Genomic DNA, 20,862 nt, shown 5'->3' on the forward strand with positions numbered 1-20,862 from the left:
CGAAGAGAATAAGCAGGATTCCCATTTGCCCTTCAATTACAGATCTGTTGTGTACTGTGCTTGGCTGACGATATAAACTACCATGTTTAGCTCATGGCGGAAAAAAAATTCGGGCAAAATTTTTGGTATAAAGCCTGCCTTTTCAGTTGCAGTTAGGCGCCTCCACGTATTCTAAAAGGAGTACAAATCATAGTATCAGGTACATCCAATCTAAACCTTGCAGTAGTTCTGTGGCGAAGACATTCACAAATGAGCGTCTCGCAACGCTACCAAGGAAGCAAATTCTGCTGTTTAATAATATTTGCAGCTGATTATTGTCATAAAGGAACAGCAACCATTTTTTCAAAGTGCGCTCATATGCACTGCTGTCAGTCCGGGTGCCAACTGTCGCAAAAGTGTCCCAAAATATTTCTCTTAGTACAAGCGGAAGCACACTCTTTTCTTGCCGAAACGACAATGTTAACTTGCTCATGCCATCACCACATTAGTCTTTAATTTGCGGGCTGGGTAATACCATTTTTATTTCGTTTACTGAGCACCCAGACTAAATAATGTTGCCTTAACTTTCGATGCAAGCTAGTGGCGGCAGTCTCTGTATCGCCTTAACGTCTCGCTGTGATTACGGCGGCTGCCTAGAAATGCGCCTTGACATATGGGCTTCTGCCAGGCGGCAGATGCTTCTGAAGAAGGCGCCACGCGTTCAGGGAATTTTTTTAGGAACAAACTTTATTCATTCGAAAACGCCACCGACAATGTCATGTAAACATCACGTCTCTGAAACGTTGACTAACACACTTGGTTAAATAAATAAGGCGTGCTAGTGGTATACAAAAAAAGCGGGTATATTGCCTACGCGTCCCAGCGCTTGACGAAGGTAAAACAACGCAGACGAGTGATGAGACAATGCTGCCCATAATTCGACGACGCGTAATGCCCTTCAGGCCCTGCAAATGTGCGACCATGAAAAAGAAGCGTATGTCCCGTGTTGTTGTACAGTGCGAAAAAGCATGAGGATGTACTTACAGAAAACCGAGCTGGCGATTGCATCGAACTCTGTCGTTATTACACCTATTGTTTTTGCGTCCAGGACATCAGCACAAGAATAAGCGCGACGCCTGGATGAAAAGATGCAGGACATATCCTGTTCTGTTTCTCAGTCCCCAAGAACGACACTTTTTGTCGGCAAGTCCCGACAACGCTTTGTTCCCAATTCTTGCAGTTAAAAAGAAGGAGAAAATAATATAGTCTTCTTGGCAAAACGGCGGGCAGGGAACAGGACCCAGATACGAAGACACAGACACTGCGATTTTTGCCAAGAATAATGCACCAACTGGCCCGGATACTTCCTGTGAATAGAGTCCACGCTGAAATTTTCTTAAAATGTCGAATACGCTAGCCAAGGAAACTAAACATCGATTGAAGTTAAATTTGCCCACTTGCACCCTTATATGAGCGTGTAGCTTCCCAGTCCAAACGCGGTATTTCCTTCTAAGCAGAGATCTCTTCCATGTACAACACTTTTATTTCGTACTTGTCTTTAAGGTGAAAGCGCTCATGGTTATACTGTTATGAGGTAGAGTATTCCCTACCAGGAAAAGCAAACAAATATGATTGCACTGCGAATGGTGCAGTGAATGAGGCAGTTTTACCGACGTCTAGGCATGTAAAGCTACAGTATACGGCAATCAAATGAGCTTTTGCTGTCCGCTTCGGCTATCTGGGCTGCTCTTTCCTCAAAAGCACGTTACACAAACTGTTTGTTTAAAACTAGATAGTACTTTTAACAAGCCTGCTCTATCTTCACACGTTTAGAGTCACTAAAGAAAAATTCGTTTGTTTTTTTTACAAAAGTGTGCGTAAAAGAGAGAGAAAGAGAATCGAGCGGAAGACACGAACAAAGCGCACTCTCATGTTCACCAAATCTCCTCCATTGTCTCAGCCGGCTGCTCTAGAGACGGAAAGAGGAAATCCTTGCTGTCGAAGAGCAGTTTAGTATAGCGTTTCCAGCACCTGGTCACCGGCAATGAAAGAGCTCTCGGCAACCGTCGCATCAGATAAAAGAGAGTCCACCGTTTTCTGTTACCGGTGAGATGATCAAAAGTAAGTAATGGCTGAAAAAAAAACCCTTCTCATGGTTACACCTTAATTTACAGCTCTTGTTCAGATTCGATGAAGTATGTCAGCGCAGTATGACACTCCAGCATAATGTATATTCAGGCATGAATGATGGATAACATCGCTTGCATTATATATCCTGCGCTGGATATATAACCAAAAAGCCGCATTGTGATTAATCCTGAAAAACAGTTTTAGAAGTAAATTTATCCGGATAGAACAGAACAATGTGAAGTTGTGCGTTAGCCACATGAACCAGAATCTTCTTCAAAGTGACTGGCGCAGTTAAAGGGGTTAAAACAATTTTGTAAAAAGTAATCAGTGCCTCTCATCAAGGGGCGAGCTTAATAATGATGTGAAGGTGATCGGTGACTCCTGACGTAATTTGTAGTAATAATGGCAGTAGCAAAGTCAGGCAGTCGCTTATGCCGCTCCAAGTTATAATAAACAACGGCCTTATTTGGCTTCTTGTGAGAACCAAGCACAAGGGGGGAAAACAATCTTGTAAAAAATAATCAGTGCCTCTCATTGAGGGGCGAACTTATTAATGGTGTGAAGGTGATCAGTGACTCCTGACGTAATTTTTGGTAATAGTGGCAGTAGCAAAGTCAGGCAGTCGGTTATGCCGCTCCAAGTTCTATTGGACAACGGCCTTATTTGGCTCCTTGTGAAAAACCAGCAGCGCCACACAACTTGGAATGACCCCGCGATTCATCTTAATCCGCACACTTGTTGCAAACTTTACAATAATGTGCCAGGATATTCTAACTGAAGGTGTAATATGAGCAACGTTTACAATCATGCAAGTGTCGACCTGAATTGAGTTTCTTAAAACATGTTCCAAAAAGCAAGGCACTCGGAACTTGCTCGCGCTCCGCTTTCGGTGTACTTACGCGAAATATGAGGGTAACGTTATGATTTTACAGCAACGTGTCTTCAATACGGCTGCTGGATATTGAAAGTAATGGGTTGTTTCACGCAGCTGAGAAACAAGTTTCTCGCCTCAGGCAAGTACAGCTGTGAGCTGTTACAAACGTTCCTACTTGCTATGTACTTTTTATGTCAGGTATTGCAGCCGTTTTACACAAGCTAGCAGTTAGTACTTAGTTGCGTTAGTGTAGCTCTTGTAATAGAAATGGTGTTACACAACGACGCTGAAAAGTGGCCTAAAACAAAATTTTCTTTCTCGGAAGATAGCCAGCTAAAATGGCTGAACTGATTCTTCTCCTTCCGTTTGTATTCCGTAGCGCAGTTCATATTGCACGATCCTCATCTCTTGGCAGTGACACATTTAGTATTTGGGATACTAAGTACTTGTTCCTATTTGCTACTTAATGATGTCGCAGCGCGTACGTAGCTCGATAAGCGGCACTCACAGGATAAACCAATGCACACCAAATATAACACACTGCATTTTGCATTTCTCATTTACATCGTTCTTGCAACACCGAGAACTAGCACTGGTAAAAGCATTCTTGACTTCATTCCTTGTACATATTTATGAGCCCAGTTTAAACCTCTCGTCTGCACAATGTTTAAGCAAACGCCTTACAAACCTAAGTAGCGCCGCTTCTGTAAGCTTGGATGAATATGGCACAAGCCGCTCGAAGCGCTCTTAAGTATCAAAGAGTCAGCAATTATGCATCTGTCGCGCACACAGAATTAATGAAATTCAGTGTCCGGATGACATGAAAGACACACGGAAATCCGTGTGATTTCGGAAAGACTAATATGATTTCCGACTGATTTACGTATATTTTTCGCGTGATGTCCACGATATTATAAAACGTTCATATTCATTCCGACCTTCCTGTAGTTGTGTCCTTGTATTTCGCCTAGATTTCATAAGCTCCGTATGCGCCATACGGAAATAAACTTAATCCTTCTTAAATGCTATACCAGCGACGCTGAAAACATGACGAATTATTGTTAATCGTCAAACATGCCAGTTCAGAAATTCATCCCAGCCTAATAAGAAAACAGGACAAAGAACACAGAAGGGACCAGAAGGAACGCTGAATATCTAAATAAATTGTTGTGAGTGGTATACAGGTATATGTGCTATCTGAAGGAACGTATTTGTCTACACATTCGCGAAAAGGCCGTCTCTATAGGGAGGGCAATATAAGCAGTGCTCACACCGAGCTCTCCATTTCTAGCCGCAGTATATATACACCTGCGTGTATGAGCAGCATAAATGTGTCTGTGTACAACTCAGAAAGAAGCGTTTCGCAGTTGCCTTCATCCTGTCTCTTCTCTGTCCTTCGCACTGTTTTTGCGCTCTGATGATTACCTGAGATGCAACATAAGCAAGTTCCAATTCGCCACATTTCAAGATTTCAACATCATGAGTAGGGAAAGCATGACAAAGTTTCCATTGCCAATAGCCCATCATAGTGTATCTATAGATAGTGCCTTTGCGGCATGTCTGAGGCGCAGATACATTCATAAGAACAAAATGAGCGCTGGTGTATTAAAGAACGAAGAAACCTTAAGAAACATTAGGTGGTCTAAAAGCTTGTATGTCAACTCAAACGGCGAGTGGGATGTTCGCTTCTTACATACAGGGCTTTACATATAAACCCTGCCCTAAATCTCTTATGTAAATTAGTGTAAAGTACGTGGCTTAGGCAACATTTTCCTTGCTCTACAAACCTCAAGAAGCTCTATTGTACTTTCACATAGTCCCTTCAGCCGCCACTGGAACATCAACGCCTTCCAAGAGCGCCAAAAGACAACGAACATTTCATATCATGGGGACTCTTTTTGCGCTCTGAATAGTTGCGACTCACACTTCAATGTAATTCTGCGACAGTAGGTGTTGGTGACAGGGCCTCAGAGACAACAGTATTAATGCTATGAATGACTTGTTTCGTATATCACACCGCATCTAAATTTGTGAGTGAAACATGTTCATAGTCCACGATCACGTCCGTTCAGGTCGTTCAAAGCTTCACTGGTAACAGTCCTGAAGCAGTTTCTTTCATGAACCAGACGCAGCAGCTCACACCGCACTGGAACAAAATACACTTTGAGAAAAATCAAATGTGTTATTGAGACGCTCAGGAAATACAATGATATTAAAGGAATTATTCGCGCTCATTCAGTTAATCCACTTACGTGACGTACTTTGCCACCTCCTTGCATCGAATACGGTGCTGACTAATGCATGTTATGTAAGCTTTACACGGCGTCAGTAATGCGCTAAGCCAACTCAGTTAGCGACGCAATGAGAGGCGTCAAAGCGACGTCGTAACTTCTTCGATGACGTCCACTGAGGGCCTTTGAAGCCTCCGCGGCGAAGCCCTAGGCGCCGGCTCTCCGTTAGTTTGAACAGGCATCAGCCGCATGCAGCTGGGACATTGGTCGTACTTGTACGGAAGAAGGATAGAAGCGCGGCGGACTCCGCGCATGCGCCGTTCCAGGGTCTCCTGGGTCTTGTTCAGGTTGTTCTCGTACTCGCTGAGCATGAGGTACTTCTCCTCTTTGTTGCATGACGTGATGCAGTCGTCTATGAAGTCTTCGAAGAAATTGTCCATGATGGCCTCCTCCGAGATGCAGGTCAGCTCCTGGCGGCGCAAGTCGGCGTAGTTGCTGAAGGTGAAGCTGCGCTGCTGGAGCCTTGCCTCGTGACATAGCGAGTCCTGGAAGGAGGATCGGCGGGAAGACGATGCACCCGCGCCGCCGTCGGCTGCTGAGGCGGCCGGAACGTCCGAACACCGACGGCAGTCGGGCCGTTGCTGGCTACGCCGTATGCGCTTCTTGTGCAGGTCGATGAAAAAGAGAGAGAGTGCGCCCGCGAAGCAGAACGCGGAGGCCATGTAGAACCCCGTGCGACTGCCGAACTGGTCGTTGAGGAGCCCCGCCAGCGGGACGCCAATAAGCACGGGCAGCGACTGGGACCACTGGACGAAGCTCCAGGCCTTGGCGAAGTTCCGCGCACGCACTTTCTCCAGGGTGTACATCTTCAGGGCGTACTGGTATCCTCCCAGAAAGATGCCGTATATCCACACGAAGAGGAGGTAGCCGTGGTACTGGTGCAGGGCCGTGAAGGCCAGCAGGGAGGCGCTTATCATAAAGGCGGCCGCTTGGCACAAGTACTGGCGCGCAATGAGGCACTGCACACTGTTCTTGATGACGATGAGGCCGAACGCGGCGCTCCCTAGTGCGCAGGCAAGCCCCAGGAATGCCTGCAGAAGGAGCAGGGACGAACGCTCCAGTCCCTCTTGCTCGGCTAGGTTCATCTGAAATGGAATAGATTGAGCGGTTTCTTTTCACATTGAAAAGGCGAGAAATGTGTCCTTATTTGGGAGACGAGAAAATAAGCTCGCAAAGCCTTAACTTTGCGAACAGTCAGAACAGTTCATAGTTTTATTATTCACTGTAATTTCTTTTAGCGTTGTGCGTTTCACGCTGCCTTCCGCGTTAGCATTTCCCTGGAGTACCAAGTAGACTTTTTCACTTCGACGCGCCTTCGTCGACACTTGTGTGCTAAAGCTGTTATGACTAAAGTTGCCGACTAATCGCAATCATATGTTATGTACAAAACCTATGACGTAGCAGTTTTATACAGAACTCTCAATTCCCAATACAGAGACCATGTAAGCAGATGAAGATGACAGCCATACTACTTGTCAAGGCTTGCTCTACAGACCTGGTTAACGTAGAATTAAAGTAGAGATGGTCACGAAATCGACGAAACAAATAAAGTATTTGAACTGAATCCCTTGCTGGGAGTGCAAGATATTTCTGGCGAGTTGCTTTTAGAGGCACTGCTGTACGGAAGCTCTCACCAGCAGCACGAGGGGCGTGGTGGCCCCGAAAGCGGCGAGCGCTGTGCCCACGACGAGGATCTGGACGGTGCGGGAGCGGAGCACAGCGTAGTCGATGAAGGGCGGGCGATCGGAGGCCTGGGATGCGCGGTCCTTGGCCTTGGAGCGACGCTGCATACTCTTCAGGTGCAAGATGGCGCGCCTCTGCGGGTGGTACAGCGACGCCGGCCGATAGAACACGCCCAGCACGAACAGCACGAGCACGGTGCCCGTCAGCGCCTGCAGGCCCAGCCTCCAGCCCACGACCCTGCCAGGAGGAAGCGGAAACGAGCGACTCCAAGTGACTGACACAGACGACGACTGAAGAGGGCTGTATGATGTGTCACTATCTCGAACGCCGCCATCGACATGTGTTATTTAGGGCTCCGGCTTAACAGGTTGGTTAATAAAGGTTATTCAGTTTGGTTGGGTGGTTTACTTTGATCGCGCATAAGCCATTGAAGTCATCTAGTGATCATTAAGTAGAGTTAGGCTATATATCAGCAGATTGCGTGCGCGTCGTTCCGGTGCTTGGCGCCTTTGTTTTGCACTGCTTTGCGGAACGCCTCCATTCCAAATTGTCCGTCAACCTCTGACAGCACCATGCGCCAAGCACAGAAGCTAGTAAAAGCAGATTGAATAGGTTCAAAAAAGAAGCGATTTACGTTGTAAAGAATAGAATCAAGCTCAACTAGAGATTAGTTACGTCGAAATTAAGCAGAACGTGCTGCTCACAGCAAAGCGCACTTAGAGGAAACATTCAAATATACAAAGACACTGCCAATGTAAGACTCGTGTGCAGACATACAATGCCTGCAGAATTCCTAACACGGCGGAAGCAGGAGGCGCTACGCCACGGAACCCTGTTTAGTTCACTTTTGACGCGACAGGTAAATTAGCGGTGCCTGTATTTAAAAAAAATGAGGTTCTAGCTATAGTAAGAATAATACTGCGCGTGTCATCGTGGTATTTATAAGCATTCCATTGCAGGCACGTGTGCTGACGTGGAGTGTTCTTTTATCACGACGCGTCCGGCAGGCTTATTAACAGGTCCGTAGCTTCTTGGGCGTAGTATCTTGAAGAGATTTTGGCAGCGGCCCGTCCCACGCATTACAAAGACAACCAACACATTTAGAGTTGTCCTCAATCCATAGGTTATGGTGTTATAACGACAAAAACGCCACTTTCACTTAAAACGAAACCTTTATAATGTAGAAAGGCGAAGAAATGAGATACAGGTGCCGCCATCACCAGCCGCCTTTGGAAACTGCGAACGTCAACACTTTTCTTCATGGATCCCAGAGGCTAGGCTAAAATGCCGTTCTCTTCAAAACGCTAATCACAGAGTCCTTTCAGGTGTATACATCAAATGTTTGAATCCCGTGGCGGTAAAATTTTTAAATGCAATTTTCTCAGCAATACACGCGCTTTTTGTTTCTGGACAAATATTGGCATACCCGTAAGGAGCCATTAAAATGTTTTTTTTCGAAGAAGAAAAATTAACTGGCGTTTGCTCAGTGTGGCTTTAATCGTAATCGTCTGCGTAAAACTTGTTACGAGAATTTCAAAACAGAAACCTGGTACTCACATTGGCCGATTCCTGCTTTAAGACAGAAAAACGATCCGCAGCCAGTCAAACAAGCTAAATAATAAGAACGTCACAGCCATGACTGAGGCCGCCGCGGTGGCTTAGTGGTTATGGAACTCGGCTGCTGACCCAAAAGATGCGGGTTTGGTCTCGGCCGTGGCGGTCGCATTTCGACGGAGGCGAAGTGCTAGAGGCCCGTGTACTGCGCGATGTGAGTGCAGGTTAAAGATTCCCAGGTGGTTGAAATTTCTGGAGTCGTTCACTACGGCGTCTCTCATAGGCTGAGTCGCTTTGGAACGTTAATACCCTAAATCAAACCACACAGACAAGACTGAATAATATTTTTGCGAATTAACTGTAAATTATATGAGTAGTAGCCTTTAAAGCTCTAAAAAGAAATTGCAGACATGCTAAGCGCAGTATCAAGCATGTCCTTAACTCACATATCCAACACCTTGGCTCTCTTTCTATCATCTGTTACATAGTGGTGGCGTCGCACCTAGTGTTCATGCGCGGTCTTTTTTTTTTACACGCATACTTCAGAGTAGCCTAGAAGGTTCATTAGGAGCCGAGAATTTTGTTCCTTCCAGATTCAGTTGAACACATTTATCATGCGCTCCCGTTCGTTTCCCTCTTCAGGATCACCTGGACTGGACGTCGAGGCCAGGCCCATGTCCCTAGGCGATGGATACGGTGATTTGTCGTCCGTGACAATTAACTTAAGGAGCACGAAGTGGCTAAGTGAGAGAGAAAGAGAAAAAGAAAAGGAACAGCACCGGGAAAATGCGAGAGCGAATGGCACGCAGATGCCAATCTGATCAAAGCACCCATCCTACGCACTCAGCACTCCTCGCAAGGGGCGTTCATCTCCGCCGGACATCCACACTTCTAAGGAGGAGGAGATCTTATCAAATTGCCCCCGGACTCGGCCCGTGCCGGCTGTTGGGCAAGGAGGGCGGCACGGCCATGATGAATCGCGCGTGCGTAACGGCAGTAGCCGCCGCCTCTTAGGCGTGATTACGTTTCTTTCTTAGGGCTCTCCACTCAATCGTTGATCATCGAGCTTGGAAGCCAGCAGCGAGAGCTCCGCCACTTGGAGGCGTGGCGCAGGGCAACCTTCGGCGTTTCCAGAAAATTTTTGCCTAGGCGTCACGATAGAAAACGTTACCACTTCCAATAAAAATTAACGCGCCTTATTAATGCTGAGCTATTACTTAAAGAGTTAGCTGGTGTATTCATATAGCAGGGTGTGGCCAAGTAATACACCAGGGTGGCCAAATCCTGTTCTGGTGAGGGGGTGATTTTACGGTTCTGATGACCGAGATGAGCTCGCAGCACAGGCCTGGTCATAGGATTTCATTTTCTTTTCCGGTGGAAAATTCAGCGTCACCGCGATTTGAACCCTGCTCCTACTGCACGCAAGCCGGATGCTTTACCTATACGCCATCGCTGCACGGAGTGAGAAAGCATTTGACTCAGTAGAAAATTCAGCAGTGACGTCGGCATTGCTGAATCAGGGTGTAGATGAGCCCTATGTGAAAGTACTGGAAGATATCTATGACGGCTACACAGCAACTATAATCCTCCATTAAGTCAGCAATAAAATTCTAATAAGGTAAGGTGTGAGGCAGGGAAACACGATTTCGCCAATGCTATTCATAGCCTGTTTACACGAGGTATTCAAGGGCCTAGATTGGAAACAGTTAGGGATATGAATAAGTGAAGAATACCTTAGTAATCTGCGATTCACCGATGACGCATTGACAAGTCATTCAGGGGATGAACAGCAAAACATGATCGATGACTTAGATGGGCAAAGGAAAAGGGTGTGTCTTAAAAGTAATAATCAAAATACTAAAGAGATGTGGAACAGTCTCGGAAGGGAACAGCGATTCACGATAGGTAGCAAGACCCTGGAAGTTGTAAAAAAAATACATCTACATAGAGCAGGTGGGGACCACAGATTCGGACCACGAGAGTGAAATGAGTAGAATAAGAATGAATGGAGCGCATATGGTAGGTACTCTCAGGTCATGAATGGCAGTTTGCCAGTAGACATAGAAATGTACATAACAGCTGTAACTTATCGGTACTCTGCTATGGAGTAGATAGAAACGTCGAGGGTAATGATAAGGACTGAACTTAAATTGAGGACAACGCAGCGAGCTATGGAAAGGAAAATTATATGTGCAACGTTAAGAGACAGCAAGAAGGCAGAGGTAAGGGAACAAACGCGTGTTAATGGGACCCTAGTCGAAATCAAGAAGAAAAAATGGCTGCGGACAGGGCATGTAATGGGAAGGCGAGATAACCGATGGTTGTTAACAGTAAAGGTCTGGACTCTAATAGAAGGCAAACGTAGCAGATAGCGGCAGCAAGTTAGTTGGGCAGATGAGGTAATGAAGTTTGCGGGTTAGCGTGGCCGCAACTAGTAGAGGACATCATTATTTGAAGAGATATGGTAGAGGCGTTTGTGCTGGACTGGGCGTGGTTAGGCAGACGATGATGATTATGATTGATTACAGAGACGGAAGGCAATTATATCTTCCAAATAAGTTTGGGAGACGGGATTCTGAAGTTGATTTATGCCGGCAAAGTGAGAGGGAAGCTTTACATTAATGGTTTATGTCTGACAACAGGTAAGCTGGCTTTAAAAAGGAATATATCGTAAGAAAGTACATATAATGAATAAAACAATATTATACATCAGGCCAGCACTGCTCACTTCCATGTTGTTGACTGTGGAGCACGAGAGAGGAAAAGGTATATATTGGCTAATTTTAAGACCTAGAATGGGCTTCTCAATGTACCCAATATGGCCGTGTTACGGAAAACGTAATATAGGTAGAATCTCGTTTCATAAAAAAAAAAATTCTCTGTAAACTGGTGGTTATTTGTCGATGATGATAACCTCATGTGAGCCAACAAGTCTGTCTTCTATTTAGGGAGCAAAAGAATAAATAAGAGACAAAAAGCAAACCGCTGTCTGGCGTGTGAAAACGGCCGGCGTGAAAGTGAGAACAGTTGTCGCGAGCTTTGGGGAGGAATTAGAACAAAATAACTCGGTTACGAAGACTCTTGTGCAACTTGTGAACAGCATAACTAGGAGCGCCACGTTTTGCATTTAGCACTCCAGGTAAGGAAGACAAGACCCAGCGATTTCCAAACTTAGTGCTCCTTTCCAAGAAAGAAGATATAAATGTTTTACAGGCACTGCAGCTCGAGATTGAACTGAAGCTGCGCCATTTATAGTTTTCTTCGTGCTCATGGATTCTATTGACTACATGCCACTTTGAATATGACGACATATTTCTAATCGCGTGTATAGGTGAAAAGCGAAAAAAAATGAGGGCACCTTTTTCCATTCTCCTTGTTGCTCCCAGTTTGTGCATAGGCAGTATATGTAAGGCATGTAATGAATGTAAAAGAGCTATGATGCAGCTGTTTTCATGCGATTCTATGAGATTCGTTCCGCCCTTCCGTCCGTCTGACTGATTGCAATGACTTAGAGAGCATACTGGGCGACAGAAGTAGAAAAAATGCAGGACGAAATGGAAAGGGAAAGAAATTATTCTATTCCCTCGCCCTTTTCCGTGAAAAACAAAGCACCTAACCACGATATACGGTTGCCGTCATATTACAGGAATTTTGTCTTTGAAGTGTGTCCGGTGCTCATGTGTGCTCAGCGATGTTCTATAACCTACAGCGCATCGTATTTACATAGACACTTCCAGTGCAGGCAAATCAGCTTTTTGAAATACAGGCTGGGTGCCTGATAACAGCTGTGCAGACATGGTCCGGTGGGCGTTCCACTACGAAGTAGAAATTTTCTATTCCCGTGTTCTCTCTGTGCTGTTGGCTCCAGAGAATTCCCGAAATGACATTAGGTGCCTCTTCTATCGCATTGGCGTGCAAACATCTATGACACAACTCGCCTAGGCATCCTTTTGCTGATAAAAAAAGCCTAAGGACGAGTACGATTCTCCCTAGTGCGAAATTCGAGCGCAGCTCTGACGGTGTTTCAGGCTCTGTAGGCTCATTGTTTTGCTTTGTTGGGTCGTGGGCACGCCTGGCGACGATATTTATTCGATAGTAGTAGTAGTAGTGATGAAGACGACGACGTACAATGCACAGCGCTCGAGAATGTGCGTATTAGTCCGATAGCAGCATTAGTTGAATAAGTCGACGTTGTGTAATGAACACCGCGAGAGTGTGTTGCAGTTTAGTACGAGGCGTAATCGGCTTCGGCTATAGGCTAGTGTTCACTTGCAGTGGCCAGCGAAGCTGATCTGTTCGTGGCGCCGAGGGTTCGAGTCACAGTCGCGGCAATGTTTATTTCTATTTATTTATTCGTGGTTTGGCTCAGTTACACCGACGGCGGCGACGCAGCTCAACCCACAAACGAGCGCTTAAGAACTGCGTTCTGAAACTTTGCCAACAACATCTGAGCGTACCGGCAAAGCAACGTGGCTCTATGAGCGCCGATCCTTGAGCTAATAACATTAATTTAACATGATTTGATAATATAAATGAACATTAATTTCGGTCAAAAACGGCACAACACGGAGCTATTTGTGGCTTCTTAGCATTAACCTAAGCACACAAGTCCTTCACTTATGTTTACAAACAAGTTAATTAAGTGCATACAGCCTGCTTGCGCCGTTGAATTTGTACTTAAAAGTGACGCGAAGTGCCTTATACTTCTTCAGCGCGCAATGTGCCGGAGCAGACTTCGTTGCTGCGAAAAAAAAAATTTCAGTAAGGTGAACAGCCATGGAATTAATATGATCTATGTGGTCTAGCGTTTGACGGAATGCCTTCTCGTACGGTGGTAGCATAGCAAAAAGAATCTTTGACTACCGATCATACCACAGCTTGCGTTTTTACATGGTCAGTGACCGAATATTCTTTCTAGTATACTCTCTATTTTGGACAGGGTGTCTTGTGATTAATAAGCAAGTCAATACGGTTCGTCACAGCTATAAAATACGAATTACAGCAGCGTTATAATAGCCAGAAGTTAGAGGCTGTTAACCAGTATTCCAGTCACATACGCGCGTACCCACCACACACACACATACTTGAACACAAATACACACACTCAAGATGCAACCCAGATGAGGTGGGTGCGGCGGGCAGCACAGCCAGTGCTTGCGCAAGCATATGAATGACATTTAGTCGTAATTAGTTCCATTATGATGACAAATATAAGCACGCACGGAATTATGCCTGAAACCTTAAGGCGCCCATGGAACCCCTGTCGTGCGGTGTGTCCCGGGGCTTAGCCGCTCGCTTGCTTTCGTCGCGCTCTTAATGGCTTCACAACTCAACGTGAGATCTTATCGCTGTCATTCGTCGGAACGCAATGTTTCACAGGATAATGCGAGCGCGAACACGTAATTTGTGGACCACCGCCCCCTGTACGTGATTTGCGTTCTGTAGGGGGTCTCCGAAGCAGGGCCATGGAGGCGTTATGTGGCATCCGCATTTTATGGTGTCGGACTAATATTAGCCTGCCCCTGTGTTTGCTTTTCGCCCATCGCGCATCAACGCACCCAGCATAGGGTGCCGAGGGGAATTATCCAATTCATGGCGGAGACCTGTAGCAGACACATAATTTACTTTGACGTGCATGAAAGAGCTGAAGGCAGTGATTACTGCGCTGTTTAATAGGTGCACGTGGCATGAACTATGATCCGTTTTCTGCATTAGAAAAGCTGTGCCAGGTGAAGCTACTAATGGGCCGGCTCAATCAGATAACGCGATGCGAGGCTAATGCAAAGTACACAAGCTTACCACTGGCTAGGGGACGCCAGTGGCCTAAGGACACAGGACAGACAGGCTCAGAAGGGATTTCAGCGCTGCCTTTAAATGGCGCTATACTTTACCCTAGCTCTCTTTCCGGTTTAAATTGTTCTAATGCTTTTCTGTGCTGTTGCATTGTCCACTTCTACTGCGGAACACGGAATAACTTCATAAAGCACGAGAAAGGCTTCACATTTGAGCCTGCCAAAACGAGCATGACTTAACCTCATTAAAAGGTATACCAAAATAACTTGGACCTCCTTTTGAGTACATGCATTCCTCAGTCAGAAGATACATCGGAAGGAGAGTCACTGTAACCATTTTCAGCTACAGGTGCACTCGGGCCTTCTATCCAGCGTCAAAATAAATGCCCTGTTAGCATGTCTATGGAATGAAATACTACCAGGAGGAACTTCAAGGGACCTCGAGGGGATGCGCTGCCATGTAGGGGTTTGCTGAACATATTTTACAATTAAAGTGATGAACCGAAATAGGTAAGTATTGATCATTCCAATGTCTGGTAGAAATGTTTTTCTTCTTTAACAATAACAATATGTGCCTTGTAAATATGGTAACAAAGTAATTTTATGCAGAACTCCGACATGCATTGTTGTCTCAGGTCGTTAACTATCAGAGTATTTGTATGTTTCTAACTTTTCGGGTGGATGCCTAGTGAGAAGCAGAAGCTTTTAAAGGCTTCCTGAAGCAACTTTGATTGGTGCGTCTCTAGATAAAATACTTTTTGTGCCTAAGACAGTCACTACAGTTGACATAAACGGTTACTGCTCAGGCTACTTACGAGGAGGGTCACTATAATACCTTAACAGACTAGAGACACAGCTTTTTGAATGCGTGTTTTTTTTTTCTGGAATTGTACTCAAGAGTATAGTATACATGAATCCAGACACGGAATTTGCCTTCGCCATGTGAATAATTTATAATCAGTTTTTTTTCTCATGTCGTTTAATTTTCCTCCAATGAATGATGGCTGTAACGTAGACGACGAGCTGTGGTCACGTGAGGTATGTAAAAACCGCTATATTATCACTGCCCGTTCATTATTTTTGGCATTCCGGCTCAGGCAAAGCCTGCGTAAGAGTTTTTGGGGATTAAAACGAAGAAAGCAGCGACTGCACATTTTGCAAGGCAGAATTGGCCTCAATTTGTGTTTATGTCACAGCTATCGCTTGGTTGTTTAAACAGAAACTGGGACATAAGAGAAAAACATCAATTCAAAATTATTTAGCTCTTGTTGGGGCAATCCACGTGGCTGCTCATGTTTTTTTAACGCGCGGCGCATCACTGTAAAGATACATCACGCATTAGAACTAAAATTCGGTGCCACTAAGCAGACATGACAGTTTCGGAGTTTGCAGTGCCAACAGTTTCGTGGACGACTAATACTGCAAGTCTGCAGAAAATATGCAGGCTGACCTCAAAGCAGTACTTTAGCTCTGTACAAAATATTCGCTGAACCGAGGGTTTCGGCTAAAAACAATAATTGAATACTATCATGGTTTATAGTGGGGGAAAAAGGGGCTTCGGGGAAGTCCGTTTGGTTCGTATGTTCAGGCGACGTTCATTCGAATTTTATATCTCTGCCGCTTAAGAGGCAATTGCAGCATCACCTTTACGAGCTAGAGCTACCATAAATATTACATCAAGCTTGCTTGCTTAAAATTACTGTACTTAACGAGTGATGAATTCGTGGACAGCAAACAATGCCTTGTATTCCGACTCCCATTTTCATCGCAAACAAACTTGTGCCTTCACCCCAGACGGCCCATTTGCCGAAGCGATAGGGATGAAACGCAGTATACACACATAAAGCTCGCTCTTATTACGAGTGCGAGAATTTGGTGCATGCATAACACACTGTACGCACTGATGCGTTTTGACACACAGCATTTATCGGAGCTCTTGGCGCTGATCGTAGTATCCTAGTCAGTTATATGCATAATGCTATTAGGTTGACACTTCCCCTTCTGGTAGTGGTGGTAAGGTAGGTGATCAAATGGTCGGCGACGCGTTTAAAAGCGGAGATGAGGCCCTTCTAGGGGCTACTTGAATTTATTTTACATTATTTGAATTAATCAATCAATCAATAGGTTTATTTTCGAGATACAACTGGAAGGTTTCCTGGCTAAAAGGTGTCTGTGCAGCTTGACTAGGTCCAGAAAACCCGTGCATACAATAGCATACTAGCGGTACAGGAAACGCGCACATCAATCAATCACACGGACAATAGACACATAGAATACGAAAAAAACAGTCCCCATATCTTTCGGAGGATTGGAAAATGAACAAAAGTATGGTCATATATATGTTTAGTAGAAGTTAATGCAGCCCAGTTACGGCGACAAAAAATTTGAACACAAGCCCGCTAAGGGTTAAAAAATCTCGGAAGACAAGAGATTGGGTCCGTACCCACACCAAGTAATGTCTTTGCCTATCATTTCTCAAATCGATCAGGGCCCGAATCGAGCGGGAACTCTGTTAACCTCGTCTCAGTCTCATGCAGATTAACCGGGCCGCGTTCTTTGTTTACACACGAGGTACATTCCCGCGGTCGTGAGGACGTGAGTGTGAGCGGCACACCCACTATTGCCGAACATCCTTTGGCATTTGATTTTTTCACTTTCCAAATGGGAATGGCACCCCCTCGCGTTGCCGCAGTTTCACTCTTGCCCCATAAATAGAGGGTAATTAGGGGGCAATTACTCACTAGCATGCACGAAAGCGAAGTCATAAGTTTCAAAGGAAAGTTACGCAGCTTTCACTGAAACTTTGTAGTTAAAGAAACTGCTAACAAAACTATGAAGTTTCCGTCGAAACTGAATAACCTTCCTTTGCCGCTGTATGGCTGCGCTTGCATGGACGCCAATGAGTAATTACTCCCTAACTGCAAAATTTACCCCACCTTGGGGATTTCCTGAAACATTCGAACTTGAATAAATGGAGCGGAGGAAATCAACATACGCGTATGCCCCCCAAGAAAGACTAATTTTACTCCCTAAATGATTTCAGGGACCAGATTATGGAAAGTGGGTATAATGACTTGTGACTGACGAATTCAAATTGCTTCCAAGGTGTGTGCTCCTACCAAAAAGCGCGATTTCACTCAAACCTTCAGTACGCCACTGCTGCCGTGGAGGACGCCGGTAATCCTTAAAGGTTTGCATGACAACAACCATGCTGGGAAGTAGATGTTCTGATATACAACACGCAAGCGCTGTGCTGTCCGCAGAGCTCACTTTTCGCTAAAAAAAGCAATTTTTTTCTTACTAGACTGCTCACAACCCGTATATAGTCCACCGGGGCTAGAGGCAAAATCCGCGCATAATAATGCATGCACACGCTTTGTTGGTATGAGTCGGTATATTGGAGCAATACAGGGCTGTCGGTTCTACGTCAAACGGAGACGCGTAATTGTGCTCGCTATCTTTGCACTACTCTATTCATCGAGCAGAAGTGTGCAAGCCGGTTTTAGCGAAGCCACTGACGATAACGATTGGTTTCTTGACCAGAGATATTATAATTGGAAATGTGCATTCATTTCTAGTTAAATGAGCGCACCTTGATAGTCGAAAATGATAAGATTTTAATCCTTATAGACAAAAGGCTATACATGCCTAAAGGCTGAAACGGTATATATAAGATGCTTAGTATTCATCACATATTATGCAGTGTTTAGATATCTAATGTTACTGAGCTCAACCGGAACAAAATCAACAGGTGAAGCTCTGCGCAAAGAAGCAGAGTGTGGTTTAAAACGGGCCCTTTTTCAAGGTATCAGCCGCACAATAATAGCCATTGTGAGATTTAAATTAGTACCCGCTAAATACCGTAGACGTCACTCGATGCGTCTGTGAAGCACCATGAATAAATAATGACTGGTCGGTGACGGCGCTCCTGCAGGGCCGGGCCGTGGTTCTGCAATCACTGATCCGACAGGGGGCGGTTTCAGACATCATAATTACCACCTACCCCATCAGTGGTCGACAGCCAGATTACGTTTTTCTCACCACAAAAGTCTTAAAAATTACCCCTATCTTGGGCAAGCTGCGGCGGCCTTATCCCAGCTAAGTTCTCAATCTCGTCAAGCGTAAACCGGACCTCGCGTAAATAGCGGTACTAAAAACAAAATAGTAATAATACAAAATTTGTGCCTTGCATCAAGACACCGTTGCTAACTTTCATCAAAGTAATAATTACGCATCAACATTGCAGTAGAAGTTAGAAGTGCCTCCTGTAGGGGTGTTTCAAGCTATCAAACACAAATCGCGACCGTAAACCCTCTGCCTGATATGTCGGAAAACATCTATTCAGCATCACATCACTTCATAAACAATTGTAAAATCTCAAAACATCTAACAAAAACTTCCCGTCTCCGGCTATTTGAATGGCCTTGCCAGCACTGGATAACGAATGGCAGGAAACGTACGTTCATAGTGACGAGACGTAGTTTTCTTACTCTGCGAACCATCTACAGTCACTCATAAGAGGAGATTAGAAACATTCGTTTCACGTGAAGCAAAAAATTGCAGTTTACAACAATCCGTGAAATCCAGCGGACGTGAACAGCTGTGCGCACAACGGGCAATAAGCAATGTTGGGGACGCCTACGCGCTTAAGGTGCTTTACTCACTCGTTGATGATTGGAGAAATTACCAAGAACGTTAACTTATCACGTAACTGGTAACATTGGCATTGTTTTTTTTTGTTCAGACGTCACCAATTTGTAAGAAAAAAAAAGAAGCTAGATTTCAAAGCTTTCAGTAAGCACAGCATAAATGTACAATGATGTATTTTGTTTTGCTTCATGCTCATATCACGTCGAGCCTTTAGGACGGCTAAACAAAAAGGGGAGGGAAAGAGTTGCTTTCACACAAAATTGAATGACTACGAAGCGGACTCCCTCTGCCCGCTAGCAAGCGCTCACCGTATGCACTCCACTATGAAGATGGGGACGACGGCGACGCCGAGTCCCGTCCCGGCCGCCAGGAGGAGTTCGACGAGCTCTCGGCGCTTCTTGAAGTACTGGCCCACCATGAACATGGAGGTGTCGCGAGTCATGGCGACGCCGCAGCCTAGCACCAGGCCGTAGCTTATGAACAGCTGGTGGAACTGCGAGGCGAACGACGAGAAGAGGCAGCCCAGCGCCGCCACCAGGCCGCCCAGCACGGCCACCAGCCGGGTGCTCTTTCGCCGGCAGGCGCCCACGATGGCCGGAGAGAGGAACAGCGCCACGGCTGTCGACACCGCCCCCAGGCACACTGCACAGTGGGAACACAATATAGGGCGTTGAAAGACCGCTCCAATTAAATACAAAAAGAAATATAACTCGTATTGTTTTTTTTTCCTTCTTATACGGAAAGTGTACTGCGAATCTTAAGCAAATGGTCCAGTCAGGGGCGAGAACGAATAAAGCATTCAACGCAGTCGTGCTTTAATATGGTATTGTGGACAAATGCGTATATGAGAAATTTCTCGCGTGCATAGTCTCCACTTCAACAGTCACCAGTTGTTGATTTAGAGGTGCGAGCCAGCTCTCCTACAATGCAGAGTATAACAGTATAGAAGGCACAGTAATATGAAATGCGGTGAAAGCTTTAGGGAAGGTGATCTAAGGCGAAGGACTGTTGTGAGGCACTAAGTGGGCACTCGCACATAAATTCCGTATTAGATGGGTAGCAGGGGGCGCATGGATAGGGTGGCTGCAGCTGGTGTGCAGGATAAGGACTGTAGTTCTGTTGTTCTTGTCCTGCAGTGGATGTAGACGGGCTGTTGATGATGATGAGATGGATAGCCCCGCAACAGGGCACACGAGCATTCGGGCAGTTCTTGGGCACAGTGTCTGTGCAAACGGTCTTTAGCGCCTCAATTTTCAAGATGTATGTTAAAGACGTAGAGAGGGGAATGACAAACACAATCAGAAGTCACGGAGGAACCATTTCTTAAAGCAAAACTTACCTTTAACTTCAATTACACCTCTCTTGCGCTAAGAAGCGTGAGAGGAGAGGACAAAAAGATGTCTGGAGACAGTATTCAAAATCTGCTACAGTATAGAGGAATCTTTCTGCACGAAAACTGCTTTGCTCATGCTTGGACTAAAGTCTTTTATACCCTCAAATAACAAGCAAAGGTTAGAAGGCTAATGAGTTTTAGGGGGTACAACAAGAGTGCGGGTTGTGAAGCACATAGTAGTGGAGGGTTGCGGACTAAATTTGACACAAGAGTTTATTGAGCGTGCGCCGAAATTTGAGTTCCAAGATGATTAGTCATTTCACGTACAAATAAATGCGGCCACTTATACTAGGATCGCACCAGAATTTGTGTACAGGAGCCTGCCGGAAAGAAGTTGAAATCAAGGTAAAGCTTTTCACAACAGTCACCATCTTAGTTTACTGTGCTGAATCTTCAACAAATCATCTCATTAGAATGGTGATATGGCTACATAAACTGATGGGTATTTCCACTGAGCCCCGATTCTCCTGAGTCTCCGATCCTTCAGCAAGGTGTGAAATATCGCTCTATTACTAC

At 45.3% G+C, this 20,862-nt stretch overlaps 1 protein-coding gene across 6 annotated transcripts in view; it reads right to left on the bottom strand.

Annotated features, from left to right (window-relative positions):
- Positions 1 to 714: 714 nt before the first annotated feature.
- LOC144099216 (monocarboxylate transporter 10-like) overlaps positions 715 to 20,862 on the bottom strand; it is a 220,696-nt gene continuing 200,548 nt past the window's right edge. For 2 of the 6 annotated variants that reach the window (XM_077632363.1, XM_077632362.1), the window contains exons 2-4: positions 19,262 to 19,595; positions 6,909 to 7,194; positions 1,845 to 6,359 (exon numbers count right to left, since the gene is read on the bottom strand). In XM_077632363.1, the coding sequence (XP_077488489.1) occupies positions 5,355 to 6,359; positions 6,909 to 7,194; positions 19,262 to 19,595 (1,625 nt within the window). In that variant the 3' untranslated portion in view covers positions 1,845 to 5,354. Of the gene's footprint in view, positions 6,360 to 6,908; positions 7,195 to 19,261; positions 19,596 to 20,862 lie in introns of all 6 variants that reach the window. The other 4 variants (XR_013307346.1, XR_013307348.1, XR_013307347.1 and 1 more) reach the window with 4 other exon arrangements.

Source organism: Amblyomma americanum, chromosome 7, assembly GCF_052857255.1.
Source record: "Amblyomma americanum isolate KBUSLIRL-KWMA chromosome 7, ASM5285725v1, whole genome shotgun sequence".
In the NCBI taxonomy this organism is placed as follows: Eukaryota; Metazoa; Arthropoda; class Arachnida; order Ixodida; family Ixodidae; genus Amblyomma; species Amblyomma americanum.